Source organism: Pocillopora damicornis, chromosome 1, assembly GCF_964200805.1.
Source record: "Pocillopora damicornis chromosome 1, jaPocDami1.2, whole genome shotgun sequence".
Taxonomy (NCBI): domain Eukaryota; kingdom Metazoa; phylum Cnidaria; class Anthozoa; order Scleractinia; family Pocilloporidae; genus Pocillopora; species Pocillopora damicornis.
Genome location: NC_142670.1, coordinates 16762696 through 16780521, shown reverse-complemented (window position 1 = coordinate 16780521; position 17826 = coordinate 16762696). Strand labels below are relative to the sequence as shown.

The window sequence follows — 17826 nt, the reverse complement described above, 5'->3', positions numbered from 1 at the left end:
TTAAACGGGGACTCTCTTGCAACATTTCGCCTCAAACAGCTCTATACCTCGCATTTGAGTCCTATATTTTTTCGAACATTCAATCTTGTCAATTTCTCATCGTGAAACGTGAAAAAAGGAAACAAAGTCCTTGGTTGAAATCCAAATAAAATCCATGACCGAAAAGGCATAAAACTTGTTTGAAAATAAGGAATATATAGTCTTGAGCGGTACAAATTAAAGAGTCGTGTTTTGCCCAACCTTCAATAATTTGCGAAGCTGGAACATGTTTTTCCCTTGGTTTTAATCATGCCCGACCACCGAAACGTACCCGTAATATATACGAAAATAGTGAAATAATACAGCACAAACAGATGATTTTAACTCTTCTCACCCTGCAACGATTACAAGCGCCGATGGCGTGTCTGTCTTTGCTCCGCGAGAAGAAAAGCTAAGCAATAAACCACACTTTTACATTGGTTTACCGTCGTATACCACTTGGGATGTTGAAGAACGAGAACAAAAAGTTTAAGCAATGACGTTCTACTAGAGAATACTTCAGTTTGGAAGGAGAAAAAAAATCATGAAAGTCCACCTCTGCACATGAGAAAAAACCTAAATTTCTTGTATTGAAACCTAGACTGGGCTGCGCATCAACCAGTCGTCTGTCAGGGTCTGTGTATTCCAGACATTCTGTAATATTAGTTCAATATTTTTATCTTTCAAACTTCTTTTGGTATCTTTACCTTCCCTAACCCCCATCCTGCAACAAATCAATATGGGCTGGCTTATGATGTGGTCTACACTACATGTCAGTTTGTATCGTAAAGCCTTATGTATTACAACAACGGGTGATCAGAGGCGAGGGAGGGAGTAGTGAGAAATTTTAAAGTGTTCGATTGTTTTCAGTGCTTTGAATTAAAAAAACCTTCAAAGTCATTTTGTTCTAAAAAAATAGCACGTTTCCTTGTTGCAAACTCAAATATGGAAAATCGAAAAGAAAGCATCGGTTCTTTGATACTTTAGGTTTATTTGCGGACAGTTTTTTCGGATCCTGACCTTCTTTAATATGTACGATGTAATTAACATTGCCTTTTAATGGTTTTTTGCAAGGACGTTGGACAACAACCAGTTGGAGGAATTACCATCAGACATTTTTAGTAGAAACACCGGGCTGGAAAACCTGTAAGTTTATACCCCGCTTTATTTATGCAAAACGTGGCTTAAATCCAAATCTACCGAACATAGAATTAATGTTTTATCTCCAAATGATCGAAAAGTCCTTCTTCTCGAACGTTAATGTTATTTCTAATGCTGATGTGCAGTACATTTGGATCCAAGTCTCCCATGTTTTGACTACTGCTGAACAGAATGTGCCACCAGCACTTCTCATCCTCCTAAATGTTTACTTTCGCCATAAAATGACCAGCCCTGTAAAAATTTGGATTTTGAACGAAATATTAAAAAAAAAATTTAAAAATATGAAAAATAACCCAGAAACTAACATAGAGGGTAAAAATGGGTTCGATGTTTTATTAAAAGATTAGATAATTCAGGCGTCACTGTTTCCAGTCTACGCCCTCCATAGTAATCATGGTGTGTACAATGACACGTATTATGTAAAATACCATACAAAGTTAAATTTTAATTTGGTGTTAATGCCGTTTTACCACGCGGCATGTTTTTACGCACAGCACCCTGGGACGTACTTCTCTTCTTGTTTCTGCCTTAGCAATAGACCTTTTTTGCCGTGTGGTCACGTAGTTTCAAATGAGTAAACAAGGATTTGAAATGGCTGCTTAAGTATGTGCCGCAGACGACATTTTATTGACGAAATTACTTTTTGTCTTACCAAAATTTTCATATTTACGGACTTAAGACCACGATGTTATTGAAATAGACAATAATTGAAGTGAAATCTTTTTAAAACAAAAATTGAGATTATTAAAAACAAACTAACGAGCACACGATCTTTATAGAAAAAAAATACATGAAACGGGCACAAAAGGGAAGCAAATATGATTAAAAAAAAAGTTTCGGGGATTTTCCGATTTAAGCTTATAATGGAGCTATATTTTGTCGATAATTGTAAAGTTGCTTTTGGTTCGCGTTATCATCATCTGATCGGTAGCCGGTCAAGGTTCTCAAACCACTGAATGACCGGCAGTAGGAAATTTCTCTAAAAATTTAATAAATTGAGAGAGCCTACACGATCCAAAATACTCTATATCGATGAAGGACTGCTTTAGGGTTTTTGTTTCTAACGTTTGTTTTGTTTTTTGTTTTCGGGTGTTTGTTTGTTTTTAATTGAAGTACTTTTCCATTGGCGGAGCCGGAGCGCAAGTTTCTTAATACTTGAACTTGATAGCCCTATTTAAAGAAATTAAACGGGATTACGGAGGAATGTTGACAACCCTTCGGAGACTGGTTCTTTGTGATTGAAACTGTGTAGTTACTTTTCATCAGAGGTCATGTTTGATACCCTATCCAATCGACGGAAAAGTATCCCGTCATCAGTTTCTTCCTCACCATTTTCCTGGCCTCGTTCGGGTCTGGGGATGAACAACAAAACTGCTTATAGTTCAGTCAAATTATAAATTTACTAACCTCTTTCTAGCTATACAGTGTGTGGTCCTTCCTTTACACACGATTTTTTTTTTCTTGAAAGCACCTGCGAAGGATTGGAATAAAGTTAAACAAAGTTTTTTTTTCCAATGTGATTTACACGAAGGGTTTTGAATTTGGGGACAATTATTCAGAGAATGTCACAAGATGGTATAAACCGTACTCGAGAAAAACATTGATTTTATTATGAAGCGAGACTTTATTGCAAAGTAGACTGTTTGCGAGAAAATGGTCAGAAGCTGAAACGAACTACTCTGTGCGGATAGAAAGTCCAGTTACTTGGAAGAGACAGAAATAAATAGCAATTATTTATCCATAGTTGTGGATTCAAGGCATTTCGCCGAATTATGGCGAAAAGGTCGAGCGAAAGCGGGGCTGTGGCCCAATATCTATCTATAACTTGCGTTAAGAAAAATCAAGCTCGCAAATAAATATATTGTGACGAAATAGTGCTTGAGTATTCTAATTTCTACAAGAAATAAGGTGTCTATTGTAAAAGAGAATCATTAAAAATTAAATAAACTTATCGGAGACTCTCATGAATAGAATATAATTGGTAATATAAGAAATAATGTTTCAAATTAGCCTCCACTCTCTCTCCCCACCCCCTTCTTTTATCCCTATTGTACTCCGGGTTACCAGGGCTGTTACTTTTTTTTGTCTTGTTTCCCTGCTTATTTGTTGTTTTGTCTTTTCGTTTGTGCAGAGGGATGCCAATGATGTTTTTCCTTTTTTATCGCTTTTTTGAGTTTTTTTTCCTTTTTGCATGTTTTTTTCTCTTTAACGCAGTATGGGAAAAAACTAGACTAAGATAAAAATCAGTATAATAGATATCATGTACATTTGAATAAAAAAGTTTGTATCGGGGTTGATATTGCTATTGTTGTTCTTGTATAAAGCTTTAATACTTGGAAAAATTTGGGTCTTTCATCATCTTGAAGCTTTACCTTAATCAGTACCTTGATATGTTTTCTTGTAATAGGACTCTTGACGAAAACAAGCTAAAGAATTTGGCGTCAGGCATTTTTAGAAACAACCGTCTTCTGTTATTTCTGTAAGTAGGAGATGTTATTGTATTTATTTACAGCATAATGAGGGATAAGTGTGAGATAACCAGAAAAACCAAGCAACAATTTTGTACCACGTAACTATGATATGAGTTTGTTCATGTTGGCTCGGATAAAATTTGCACCCATACGAAATTTGTTTAAACTCTGAAAGCACAGCATTTACAGTAATTAAAATCTTATAGCCTTGTAAATAACATTTTAAGCATTGTTTGCACGGACTGAGTTGCATTGGAATTTGAATTTCAGCGCAAATTGAGACTGCGCGTTTGATGTCTCAAAGAATGCGCTGTTCACCATCAGACCGTAAATTAGTGTAAATGCATAAGTAAGGAAGTCGCGATTAAAACAGAAAAAGAAAGAGCAAAGTATTAATGGGCTCCTGGGGAATGACATAGTCCTAAATAAATAGCCCATATGACAATCCCAAAGCTATAAATTTAACAGGGCAAGGTAAACAGGGAAGAGAGGAAACCCAGAGAGGTGGGAAATCCTACTGACTGGACGGAGACTATCCGTTCGTTTAGGGAACACTGTCACTGATTGGAACCGGGGGATCAATAATACCCCATGAGTATCTTGGGCGTGGCCTCTAACCCAGACCACCGGGTCCGGTACTTTCACCACTTGCTGACACGCTACTCTCTATCACACATGCGCAGTCTAACCTTAATCACAACTATTTTTGGGTGTAATATCTTTCTCCTTTAGTGGTTGCTAGCTTTGAAGTGTTAAAACCCTTAAAAAATTATCATGGTTATTATTTTTACTGTTATCATTGTTACTTATCAATGCACTTTAACTGCTTTTGTTCTTAAATTGTAGTTACTTGTCCGGTAACCCGTTGAAGGAGTTGCAGTCAGATGTTTTCCGTAAAAATAGTTACTTGCGATACCTGTAAGTATGATTTTTTGCTATAAAAGTAGCAATAAAGCATTGCAATGATAATTTGTCTGAAAAGTTAATAACTGGCTGATACAGTAAAAGAAAGAGTCAAATAATCTAAAAGAAACGCCATGTTAGATGACGTCTGCAACTCTAAGCATTATTTTTGACATAACTTTTGGCATAATTTGGAAAAACCATCCTAATTTTTTTCTGTTTTTAGTAAAAGTAGTAGTACATGTAAAATCAGCATACATTCAGTCTTTATGAAGGGAAGCTTAGCAAAGTCGTGCCTTTTTTATCGCTGACTGATTCATTCTTCAGTTGGTTCAGGCTAGTTTCAAATTTGCAATGTCTTGGGTGGAAGAAGGTTGCCACAATACTTAGACGTTCGTCTTCTAGAGGACAGGCAACACCGGAAGTAAAGATTACATTGATTCCATTCTCCGCTTTCACAGACGATAAAGTGGTTTCGAAAAGAAACATGATGCTGACATCAAAATGTTTAAACATTAAGTCGCCACTTCTACAAGTAGTCGATGATTTTGTCGGTGCAAATGTGTTTTATCAGAATAAGAAAATAACAAACAAAGAATTAAAACGAAGGTATAAAGCCTTATCAAAAATTTTTTTTGTTTCTCAGTTAAAAAGCATAGTTTAGGTACAAGATGTTAGGGAATAACTGGCTCCCAGCAGCAAAATTTGCATATGTATCTTATATCACGAATAATATCTTGTTATTGACATAGCAGGCTATCTTGTTAAGGTAAAACATCTCAAAATATCGCAAGGTAACAAAACCACAATGGAGGAAAGGGAATCTTAATTTTTTTTTGTTTCCTTACGAATTTGCCTGGGTTCCCTCGTTACTGCCATTGTTTGAAACATTTTCTTTGAATGTGTTTCTATGAATGTGCTCCTTTATTAATCTTCAAAGGGCGTTAGTAATTCATAATATAATCAAAATTAAATCTTTAAATGTCTTCTACTAGAAGACACATGATTAAAAGGTCTTATGGCCCAGACGATCATGAAAATTAAGTAACTTAAAAACATAATATTCACTGTGAATTTCAATGGACTTCAAATGAAGGTCATAGCTTCGTAAAAAACTTAATTTATCCCCCCCCCTTAAAAAAATGCTAAACTCACTTGAATTATTTAGTTCACGCACTTTGTTTTACCGTTTATTTTTTAAGGAGATAACTCGTCTTACACCGTATAAAGGAAAAAAAATTGAGATGAAATCGCAATGATTACAAAAAGATAGTCATTGCCTCAAGTTACACTTAAATTTTAAAAAGTGATTTGGTACGGTATTGCTGCTCTTTGCACGTTATGCAACACTTATGTATGTGGACTTTATCAATAGGTACTTGTCTGAGATGCAATTGCACAACCTTCCACCCGGAATCTTCGACTGGAACACAGAATTGAGATTCTTGTGAGTAACATTTATCTGTCGTTATTATTTTTGAAACTCAGGATTACCGACCAGTGAGTCGTATACTTTGTTTAAGAACCTACGATATGTAAAGTTCAAAGGTGAAAAAAAAATCCTGCTTATTTTATCTCATACTCTGCTCTAAAAGAACAAATCACACACAACGGAGTGTAGCGGCCAACCCTCACACTTGCTGATAAAACTCAAATTTCATACCTGTTATCACCTGCGTGCCAATTTCGCATGTCCATAGGAACAAAGAATTTGACAGATTTAATGATACCTAAAATATTTTCAAATCTTTCTTGAAGTGCAGCTAAGATGTGCCTCTTTTGCGGCAGAATAGCTCTAAAACCCCTTAAGTGTCTTTGTTTTAAATTGATACTAGTCAAGGTGTTACAGAGAAACCTTGACAAGTTCATCAGATTCCACGTTCCGAGTCACCATCCTAGAATTCATTTCTTGTTCAAAGCTGGGTTAAGATACCCCAGGGTAGTGTGAAATATGATTTCAGATCTGAAAGCTTTGAAAGAAAATTCAGTTAAAATCTTTTTGATGATCAATTTGATGATTGGATGTTCTGAAAAAAAAACTGGAAATTTTTTCTCAAGAATGCTTTTGAACTGATAAATAAAGAAACGTAGATTGAAAATTAACCCTGGGTTAGTATTAATTGGCCTTCGAACAACTGAACCCAGGCGTAACTTAACTCTATTAATCAGTTCATATGATAAATAACGCAGACGCCTGAATGACAACGACATGAAAGAATTAAACGGAAGCACCTTCAAAAAAATGGAAATTTTAGAGGAACTGTAAGTGAATATGAAAATACTGTTTTTGATGGCATTGCTACTCGTAGAAACAAAGTTGCGCAATTTATAATTTCCCACTGCAGGATCTCAATGTATTAAATTCTTTTTTGTGACTCATACTGTGCAATGATACAGAATCAGATAATAGGAAAGCACTGATAACTTTTCAAAATCAGTCAGATTTTAAAAGTTAGGAAAGGTTTAAATTCTAACTGCACTCAAGCGAAATCCTTTTTGTCAAATAATTTCTCTGGAAAAGTTTTATCAATACATCTTCTGATGCAAATCATTGCTCCAAGTTGATAAAAATTGAAGAATTGAGGTAAAGTGAAGATTAATTCTTAACACTGCATTAGCTTGAGAAACCATTATCAGTTTGTTGATGTTGTCCTTCTAAAATTTTGTTACATCATATAATCCGTCCCACTCCTAAATGCGTCATACTCTCGAGTGTATTATTTTCCAGTTCAGCCCTCCCACTCGTTGAATAACTACATAGAACTTTATCGTATTGCATTGCTTCGAATGACATTGCATTTTGTTGTGATGTATGACCAGACACATGTAATTATTTGTTTTATTGTGTTTCGCACGATACAGTTATTAGCAATAACTGTGTTTTGGTTTTTATTCTGCCATTCTTTTATTTTTTTTACATTTTATTTCTTCTATTCTCTTATCGCTCATACACTAATATATAACCAATAGACTAGTAATTTGTAAACTTCTCAATAAAATTAAGTAGATTTCTCTTCTTCAACGCAGATGGTTGCAAGACAACAACTTCACTGAATTGCCTCCCGAATTATTCCAAGATCTAAAAAGACTGAAGGAACTGTAAGTTACATGCAGACGCTTTTTATCTATTTAGCTCTGTAACAGCGGTTAAGGATGATTATTAGCATTTAATGTCACCTCCCTTCCAAAAGAAGCCTGCTCGTGTGATTATATTGATAATAATAATCTAGTAACCTTATTATTGCGTCAATAATTATAAGAGATTAGAGGAGACATTTCCATTTTCAAATTTTTCTGATATTGTCTTCAGCACTAATAACGGAAAGAAACCAATTGAACCATCTCAAACTGTATCGTCATTGTTGTTCTGATAAGCAGAATAAAAGATTTTCAGTCATACAGCAACGAAATCGATGCGTGCCATAGATCGTGTCTAGTCATTAAATAGTTTTCTGTTGTGAACTAGTTAGGTGTCTGCACAAAACACGGGCTCTATGATTTCTTTACTGAGTAATTCACTGGAGTAGGAGAGATAATCAGCTTCTACCAGCCTCAGATAGCAGTACTTAGGGTGCGATCAAATTTCAACTTGTCAAGTGGCTATTCCTTTTCTCTAAAATTAGTGAGCCAGCCATGGCGATTGCACTGCATTAACTGTTCCTTTCTCTTTATTACATTACGCACATTGCTTGTACACGATTACATTTAGCTCCTTCATTATTTTTTAATGGCCAGTGTCTGTATGTCTTTTTTTTAACGAATTTCAAATAACATTGTGAATTAAGACGCACTTTCTTGTCTTGTCATTCCCATTAGCTATCTGTCTAACAACAAATTGAAGACTCTGCCAGATGGAATTTTTAACAGCCTCTCCAGTCTGAAATATCTGTGAGTACAGTAATCATTCAACAAAAGAAAAAATGTGAAAAGAGGTCAATGAATTTTTCCAAGAGCACATTTCTCAAAGCCGCGTGGCCATATTCAGTTAACAGAAACATGTAAAGTAAAACTGAATGGTCTGACGTGTATATAAATCGAAATTGCGAGCGCTCATGTTTTTGACTGAAACAGCACAGTTCTGGTGATAAAGATGAATAAATTCCTAGATGAAAGTACGCTAAAACAGGTCATTTATTATGAGGAGAGCGAAAGAAAAGAAGACCCACAACCCCTGGATCATTCTCCTCCATAAGGATTAGTAAAAAACTCTATGGATAATTTTTTGTCTCCCTGTCATGAAGATTTCATGGTCAATTTTTGTAAAGCTGTTTAAACGAATTTTAGAATGCTACATCACGTTGATGTGCTTTAGTGAGACAAATTGAGGTACTTAGAGATTTTATTCTATGAATTAATATTGGTAATTTCATGATAGATTTGTAACTATGGTTGTTATTACATTTTAGGGATTTGTCAAGTAATGAAATTGGATATCTACCGCCATACATCTTTAAAAATATTACAGCTGTAAGATTTCTGTAAGTGATATTCTCCTTAAGTTGAGATAAATCAAAAATTATCTTTGAGAGTTACCTTGCAATTACAACAAGAAGCGAAGAAATCAGCTTCCTAGTTTATGACAATTAACATTTCTTATATATTTCAAGCAGCTAAAAAGTTTTTGTCTTGCAATAATTTTTGTGACAGAAGCTTAGAATTTGTTGACTTAGATCCTAAAGCAACCCAAATAATATAATTTTGTAAAAATGGGCAATAGACTACTTACGATTTTTCAATTCAGCTTTAAACACCACAGGGCCCAGTTGTTCAAAGGTCGATTAGCCCTAACCCAGAGTTGAATTTTAATTCAGGTTTCTTTATTTCTTTGTCCAAGAGTCTTTAAGGGAAAATTTTCACCATTCTTTTTAGAACATCCAATGATCAAATTGGAAGCAAAAAGATTTGAACTGAATTTTCTCTTAAAGCTTTCAGACCTGAAATCAAATCTCACACTAACCCTGAGCTACCTTAACCCAGCTTTGAACAACCCGGGCCAGACCTCGAGCAGAGGTTTCTGGTAATAAACTCTAAAGTTTCTCTGACCTGAGAGCATTAAAGTTACATGTAGGTCTAATGTTTTCTTTTTTCCTATGATTTTCAAATATCAAACCTGGGAGTTAATTATACTGCAGTAAACTAAGACGATAATTAAGACAAAAGTAGATTTAAAGATATCCCTTCATGTGTGTATTTCAGTCTAACATCTGCACCGCGCTTTTTCAGGAAAATGGACTACAACAAAATTGAGAGGCTTCATGAAGATCAATTCCAGGGCTTAGTGGAGTTGTTCGAGTTGTAAGTACATTTAGATTTTAAATGGTAATTTTTCATTATGATCTGTTGCCGTCTAAAGCATATTTTAGAACCAGCCCATTCATATGAATTTTGAAAAAAAGTCATTCAGTGAATAATAGTTGACATGGAAATGTCTACAAATTAACCATATTTATATGGAGAGAGGTAATACCCAAAGAAGCGCATGATTATCACATATAAGCAAGGTTTTTCTTTTTAACGTTTAAGCGATAAACGGCTCAAGTGCACTGAGATTTCTGTTTATATTTGTCCTTCAGATTATAGAGCCGCAATGATAAAGTTAACTTGAAAGGAAAAGAGCTTTTTTGAACGAAGAAAAAATGGCTCCAATTTAGTTGAGTCTATAAATTTTGATTTTGAGGGCAAAGGTTTGGATTAAAACGGCCATGCGATTAATTTTCTGAGGGAATTAACTTGTACAGATATTAGTTGGAATAGAAAATCAGGAGCCATAATTGGGGACACCTTAGTAAATATAGTTAGTATCCTCTATTTGTACTAGCCTGTATAATAAATGGATCACAATCTTTGTCACCAGATCTATATAATTGTGATATAGTTTTGATATCAGTTTTGCTGTTTAAATTAGATGTGCCATGCCTAGTTATTCTATGTTACTTGTATATTAATTTAAATTCCCCCTCACCTGTTTCAGACATATCTCGGAGAACAGAATCGAGGCTTTGCCTGACAAGATTTTCGAGGGCGTTAAGGACCTCAAGGGCCTGTGAGTACAGCTGAAAACATACGAAACAATTTCTTAAATTGTTTTAAAAAAAAAGAAAATGTACATAACAGAAAGAAATGTTAAATGTTAACATGATCTCCAACAGGCGTGGTGTAAATTGTAATGCTCAACAGCGAAATTTTATTACTATCTGCCTTCTTGACGAAAAAAGGGTGGCTTGCTATAAACATGGTTTTATTGAGCAAAGGTGGATATTATCAAAAAAGCAAACAAACATAGTGGAGAACTATGATAGTTCCGACGGCAACTTCATGTGTAATTTTTAAGAATCAGACAATGCAAGACCCTGATTACCATCTGCTAGTTAACAATTATGTTATTACTTTTTACAGAAGTATCTTTGGCAATAAAATACAAAATGTCACCAGCACGACTTTCAGTCATGCCCGGGAACTGCGATTTTTGTAAGTTCACTGCAAATGGCAGTTCTTTATCACGGTACCTACAATAAAGCCGCATGTATTGCAATCGGATAAGATGCAGGTGTGAAGTTAATTTAGAGTATTATAGTTAATTGGGTATAATTTTTAATTTTGTTAAAGTCATAGGAAAGGTTTGGGAAAATGAGATAGACAATTTAATATAATTTAACTTTATTTTCACCTTCTATTTTAAATTTGCAGGTTCATGCACTACAACCTGATGGCTGAGCTCCCCATAGGCTTTTTTGGGCTTCTGCCGCACATTATCAGAGTGTAATACTCCATTATAATAATTTAACACGACGGCTTAATAGGAGATTTGAGGCGGATATTGTCTGAATTACCTTTGAAATAGAAATTGTTTTCAAACTGTAATGTGGGTGACGCAACCATTTTAATAATTTTGTTTCCTTCAGTCTGTTATGGTTCAGTTGATCGAGAAATTTTCAATAATGCCAACATCTTCTATCTATTCCAATACTGAAATGATATGAAGCCACATTTAGATATTAAATACCATTGCCTAAGGTATGCTTCCCGAGGCTCTCTAATTGCCATTAATTTATGAAAAAATGCTTATCAATTATCTTTGCCTCAGCATAGATCACTTTTTTTTGCCGATCGTTTTGGATAATCATAATTTTGCTCTCATTGTTGTAACGATGTACCCTTTCTAATTTCCCCTTCTTTTTCTAATTCCAGAACTCTGGACACCAACCTGATGTGCTGCCACCTTGATCTTTTCAGGCAGGATGCCGATTGCGAATTTGCCTTCAATGATAACTTCGCAAGCTGTCACTCCATGTTCCGCAACCTTGCTCCAAGGAGAAGTCTTTGGGTTGTCGGCCTTCTCTCGTTGTTTGGGTCTGTGTTTGTAGTTGGGTGGCAGTATTTCTTCCCTGATAACAATATGGTCCAGTCTATTATGTTGGTAAATCTGGGTATTTCAGACGGCATCATGGGTATTTACCTCATCATTATAGGTATAAAAGACCTGCAATGGTCAGGGGAATACTACCTGCACGACTATGAGTGGCGCACCGGCTGGTTTTGCCATTTCAATGGCGCCATGTCTGTCCTTTCAAGCGAGGTGTCTGTTATGATGATTTCTCTGATTGCATGGGACAGGCTCAAGAACATTGTGTTCCCTTACACGTTTGCAAAAATTACACCAAGGCAGACCCGTATTATGTGCGCAGTTATCTGGCTGGTGGGAGGCATCATGGCATTCCTTCCGTTGTCTGGAATGCGATATTTTGGTGACTGGTATTATGGCAAGAACGTGGTGTGCCTGCCCCTGCAAGTTTCCCCGCAATTACAAGAAGGCTGGGAATTCTCCACTTCCATCTTTATCGTTTTAAATTTTTCTCTTTTCCTATTTATTACGGTTGCTTATGTTGCCATCTTGTTGAAATCATGGTCGTCGAGCAGACGGCTGGGTGCGCATGGAACTGTTCGTGAAATACGAGCAAGAGCACAAAGCGCACAGGCTAAAAGAGAAAGAGCACTTGCCAAAAGAGTCTTCTTCATTATTCTGACCGATTTCCTGTGTTGGATACCAATCATTGCTATCGGCATCAAGTCGCACGTCGAGAAAACGTTTGATCCACCTGGTGATCTGGCAGTGTGGATTGCAGTGTTCGCCTTGCCGATCAATTCAGCTATCAACCCACTGCTGTATACCCTTTCTACTCCACAGGTACCATTTTTCTCTAGCGTTTGAATGGAACATTCTTTTATTTGTTGTTTTAAGAGACATCTTTGCGAGATAATTATCTGAATCAAACACACGTGGTCCCAACGGTTTTTTTTATTAGAAATTTTCCTATAGTCAATCAAAGACGGTCTCTCTCATGTCCTTATGACAGAAAAAAAATAACCCAAGAGGAGAAAAAATGGGCATGGAAAAGATATGAATGATCGCAAAGTTGTTTGTTTGTTTCTCTGCTGTTGGTTTTAACTATGGAGACCAACTTGAATTTAAAAACGGTTTGATCTATATTCTGAGATACTTTATTAACTAAATTTCTACTGTATAGGTTCAAGCTGTTTTGAAAGCAAAATTGAGGAAGGTGTGGTCCAATGTTCGATCGATTTTCAGCAGTGGACAAAATCAAGAAGGCACGGTGCTATATTCCATTTATACATATCATAATCAGGCCTTGAAAGGGGGTATAGGTGTGAGTAGAGATTAGGACAATGCACTTCAAAAAATTATTTTAATAATTATTGGAATTATCATTATTACTTCAGAAAATTATTAACGGGCAACCACGCAATTAAAAAACAATAAATGGTTGAGCTTCGGTCTTCAGTTTCAAGGGAAAAAAACAAATCTGACTGGTAGAAGGATTTTTTAAAATCAATATGTGGACGAGATAGTTTGGTGTGTTATACTCCTCCACCGACGCACCGCCACAGTTTCTTTGGAAACTTACCCCCCCCCTCCCCCCTTAAAATATTTGGATAGGCCTAACAGTAGTTTATTCTCCGTTTGGAGAGGACCTAATAAGATATGTTACTGCTATTTTATTACTTAGAAGGAGTAAATAATCAGCAGGGACAGATCGGAAATGGACATGAACACGCTAACAACGAAGAGGGTAAATATAGTGATTCCCAATGTGTATATTCTCTTTGCCTCGTTATGGTTTTGTGTGTAATACCTTTCTTTCGTTTCTTCTCTTCCCTTCTTAATCCTATTTTTTGTTTGTTTTTGTGTCTGCATTGTCTTCCCCATAGGAGAACAGATTGAAATGCAAGTAATTGAACACAACGAAGTCCCAGAAGTGGAAGCCCCTGAATTGCCTGCTCCGCAACCGGGTCAGTATTCCATATGTATGCTTATTTCTTTAAAACATATTTTCAAAACTAGCCAATTAGAAAACTAGGGAATCAAACGGTAAATCTTTGAGGTTAATAGGTCGACTCAGAACCCGCATTCATTACTTATGTGTATAAATGTATAATGTTTTGATGTTAATGTTAATGTGTGATTGACTTTCTGATTTCAACTTTAATCAAGTAATCCACTGAAGTGGGTCAGCTCTTTCAAATTGAAATACCTATGATGAAACATACTTTCTATTTTGATACGTAAATTTTGGTTAGGGAAAGATTAAGGAGATGTTTCCTCATATGACATAAATGTGATTGGTTTTGTCACCTTTGATTAATAATTGCAAAAAAATCCTTTGGTTTTTCACAAGTTACATACAACAATTCTGACGACAGTTTTTCGACGACCCAGTTTCTGAACTTCCCCTTTGAGATCCCCATCCCTTTAAATTAGAAACCTGCACAGGTGTTATGTGTAACAAAGGTAATATCGCTATCAATATGGCACAGATCTAATAAATGAATGATACGTATTAACATGATCATTCATTGTTTTACCTTTCTGCTTTTATTATCTGATAAATAACTCTAACATAACGATTTGAACCATTAACAGCAATGGAACAAGCCTGTGGTGGGGATGATACTCCATCTTCCTCAGGTATAATGTCTTCTAACTTGAATTAAAATTTCCTGCCTGTTATTATAATTATTATTATTATTGTTATTATTATTATCATTATTATTATTATTATTATCATTATCATTATTTCAGTTGATGTTGTTGTTCTTCCTCTTGAAACTTCATTCATGAAAAAGTATGAAATTAAGTCGTAGACAGCCGCTTCATTCACAATATCAGTACTGAAGCTATGACTTCAACCGCTTTTTACAACTGTTCCTAAAAATCGCCAACTACTTTGCAAGAAATAAAGTAGTAGGAATGAATAAAAGAACTTGAAAGTATTCGATCAAATCAACTGTCTTTTGCAAAAGTATGACTTCAACAGACTATCTCATGCGCACAAACTCGCAGATGTAAAACAATGCGAGCTGTATGACAAGTTTAACCAAGTTTTAACTCAACTGAGTAATCTATCGTGCTAGAACTTGTTAAGTTTATGCGCATTCAATGCGGAAACTAAGCTGTACAGTAAACTTTATCGAAAGTATTTTATGTTTGTTTATTTGTTTTTTTTAAGATTTCGTATCTGAATTACGTCATACGAATATTATTTTCTGTAAAATTCATTTGAAGAATAAACGAACCACAAAAGTTATGACATGTTTCACTCTACTTGTTGTTTGAAACAGATTATGAGGATGATTTTGAAATCAGACCAGCCACTAAAAAGACTGTGGAAGGTAAAGAACTTTTTTTAGGAAACTATATTATGAGTGCTGGCTGTTACCACCAGTTTATACAAAAAGACTCCAAGTTTCTCCTATGAAGGAATTTATAAGAGAAGCCTTCCCTACCTACTGAAAGTAACGAGTCATTGCAAATTCAAAAAAAAAAAAAGATTTTTAACTTTGGATTGATAGTCTCGCGGACACAGGTGTGAAAGGAAATTGTGCAAAATTAGAAGTATTTATGTCTTTAACGCACTCAACGTGAGGCGTTGTATATTTTGGTGGGAAGACTCTTGGGTAATACCTGGTTAATAACATCAATAGATAATTATTTGCAGCAAGCTAACCTCTAAGAAAAAAAAAATGAAATGGGACGGAGATTCGAACGCAAAAAGCGAATTTCTAATTTCCCACGCTAAAGTATAGTAGGTAGTTTTGTGAGTAAAAAAAAGGTTGAGGTTCGCACATTTTGCTTGAAACTGTTTTAATCCTCTTTGGCGGAATAGAGGGAAGGGGGTAGTTCTATTCATGTTTGAATGTAGTTAGACTCAAATAAGATTTGTTATCAACGCTGGACCCTCTCCCAAACAATTTGCAACTTATTTAAAAGAAGGATATTCTTTATTGCAGTTGCTGTTCATCATGGTGAAAGCCAGCATCGACGAAAAAGTCAAAAAGAAGGTATATGTTGAACTCCTTTTGTAACTAGGATTGTCTACTCTTTGACGGAAGGCTCTAATGTTGATAAGTGTCTATTTTTATGAAACCATTATTTCACATTGAATTTATGAAAGATCCGACTACAGGAGAGACTAGAAGTGACTGAAGTTTAAGGTGCTTACAGGAACCTTTTTTTATATGTGGAGGCTCGCCGTTGATGTAACTCGTGGCTCTTGATACAAGCATTGAAATATATATGACAATTGTCTTACACATTGGTTTCGGTGAACACATAACCTTACTTTGGTTAATGTCAAGATATTTTCAATTTTAAGTTGTTGAAAAAACATTCGACTGAAATAGAGTACCAGCTTAGTCTCAACATTTTTTTCGCTTTCTGAGTCGAAATTCGAAATATTTTAAAGTTGAGGGGCATCTGCATTGAGGTCTTTTTTGCGCATTCTTTTAGTACCTGAAGCAACAGGGATGACAGTTATCTGGCAAATTGGTGGCAATTGAACAAAGGCTTTAAGAAGTGGCAAAATTTTACCGTCGACTATTTCAACGCTCCCGAATTTTTCGCTTATGTCCTCTCTCTGGTGATCCTCCCACAATTTCAATCACTTTCGATTCGTTATTTTCAATTATTCAAATGAATGTCATTCGTTGACTACAAATTTGTTGTACTAATTACAAGTTTCTGCAGGCCAAGGAGGAGAGACAAAGCCTGAGACTAAAGAGCTAGCTGAGGAAGGCAAATAGAATGATTTTTTTCTTGAAATGTACATTGTGCAACATAAGTTTCCTTTACATAGAAGAAGTCACCTTTTCTTGAACTTATCTGCCATCTGGGCCAATCTCCTGGCTTACTCACAAAGTGACAGTGACGGCAACTCTATTGCTTTGTATACGTCAATCTTAAGGTCCTTATACTTCATCGTAATTAATAACTTTGCTATCACACAGCTGACAAATCTGTGGAGCAGGTGGAGAGTGAAGAGATTCCAAGGGCAAGTGACAAAGGTAAAGGAGAGAGTAGCTTTAATTGGTCACTCAGGAGGTTAAGGAGGTTATGGAAACATATCTTTCACCCTAGTAGTCGCTGAAAAACAGAAACAGAAAAAATATTTCATGAAATGCTTCAGTAAAAACAAGATTGAATGGCTGAGTACTAATGCACCTTTTATCAAACAGATTGTCTTCTGGAGAAGACGGAAGTGGGCACCAGCTTTGCCTCGTTCATTTTCGGCTCTCTGCGTCCATAGAGTTAAATTTCAAGGGTATTTACGTGTAGGCGTTGTATACGCACTTATTCAGTATCTGAAGCAACAGAGACAAAAGTGATTGATGAATTGGTGGCAAACGTTGACCTTCGTCAATCGCAGTACTTCAAATGAACATCATTTAATAGGTACAATATGTTCTAATTCAATTTCTTCAGAAGGAGAAAAAAAGCTTGACACAGAAGTGCTAACTAAGGAAGGTAAATACAACGATTCATATTTTTTAAGAACTATACATTATTTACCATAAATTTCACCTAGTTATTTTTGCATACTATGCAAGCTTTATAATTATTATCATAATTGTTATCATTTATGTATTTTTTATAAATTAAAAGCAAACTGGGCCAATTTACTGGGCCAATTTACTGATTATTGTCCTAAGCAATAGAAGGGCCATGGGCCGAGTTTACCATCTAGACAACTTTATATATTTATGTACTTTACCTCATTCGAATAAATAACTTTGCTATCACACAGCTGGAAAATCTGAGGAGAAAGTGGAGAATGAAGAAATTCCAATACCTAGTGATGAAGGTAAAGGAGAGGGAGAGTTTTTTATTTCTCACTCAAGAGGTTAAGGCACCAGATTAGTTATTGAGGCATATCTTTCATCTTGGTAGCCAATGAAAAATGAATGATTCGTAAACATG

At 35.5% G+C, this 17826-nt stretch overlaps 1 protein-coding gene and 1 pseudogene across 1 annotated transcript; one reads left to right on the top strand and one right to left on the bottom strand.

Annotated features, from left to right (window-relative positions):
• The window catches only part of LOC149052354 (uncharacterized), a 219968-nt pseudogene that overhangs the window by 4042 nt on the left and 198100 nt on the right, over positions 1-17826 (bottom strand).
• Positions 7278-17754, top strand: LOC149052368 (relaxin receptor 2-like). Its single transcript, XM_089200596.1, has 17 exons — positions 7278-7652; positions 8370-8441; positions 8960-9031; positions 9777-9848; positions 10525-10596; positions 10950-11021; positions 11241-11312; positions 11742-12738; positions 13079-13217; positions 13580-13642; positions 13782-13862; positions 14494-14538; positions 15192-15242; positions 15861-15911; positions 16857-16913; positions 17332-17373; positions 17654-17754. Exons 4-17 carry the CDS (start codon positions 9781-9783, stop codon positions 17752-17754), a joined length of 1911 nt encoding a protein of 636 aa, XP_089056722.1. The 5' UTR covers positions 7278-7652; positions 8370-8441; positions 8960-9031; positions 9777-9780.

Coding starts and splice junctions, on each gene's coding strand:
- LOC149052368 (XM_089200596.1), top strand. CDS start 9,781: ATGGACTACAACAAAATTGAGAGGCTTCATGAAGATCAATTCCAGGGC. Junction 9,849..10,524: donor TTAGTGGAGTTGTTCGAGTT/GTAAGTACATTT, acceptor CACCTGTTTCAG/ACATATCTCGGAGAACAGAA. Junction 12,739..13,078: donor ATACCCTTTCTACTCCACAG/GTACCATTTTTC, acceptor TCTACTGTATAG/GTTCAAGCTGTTTTGAAAGC.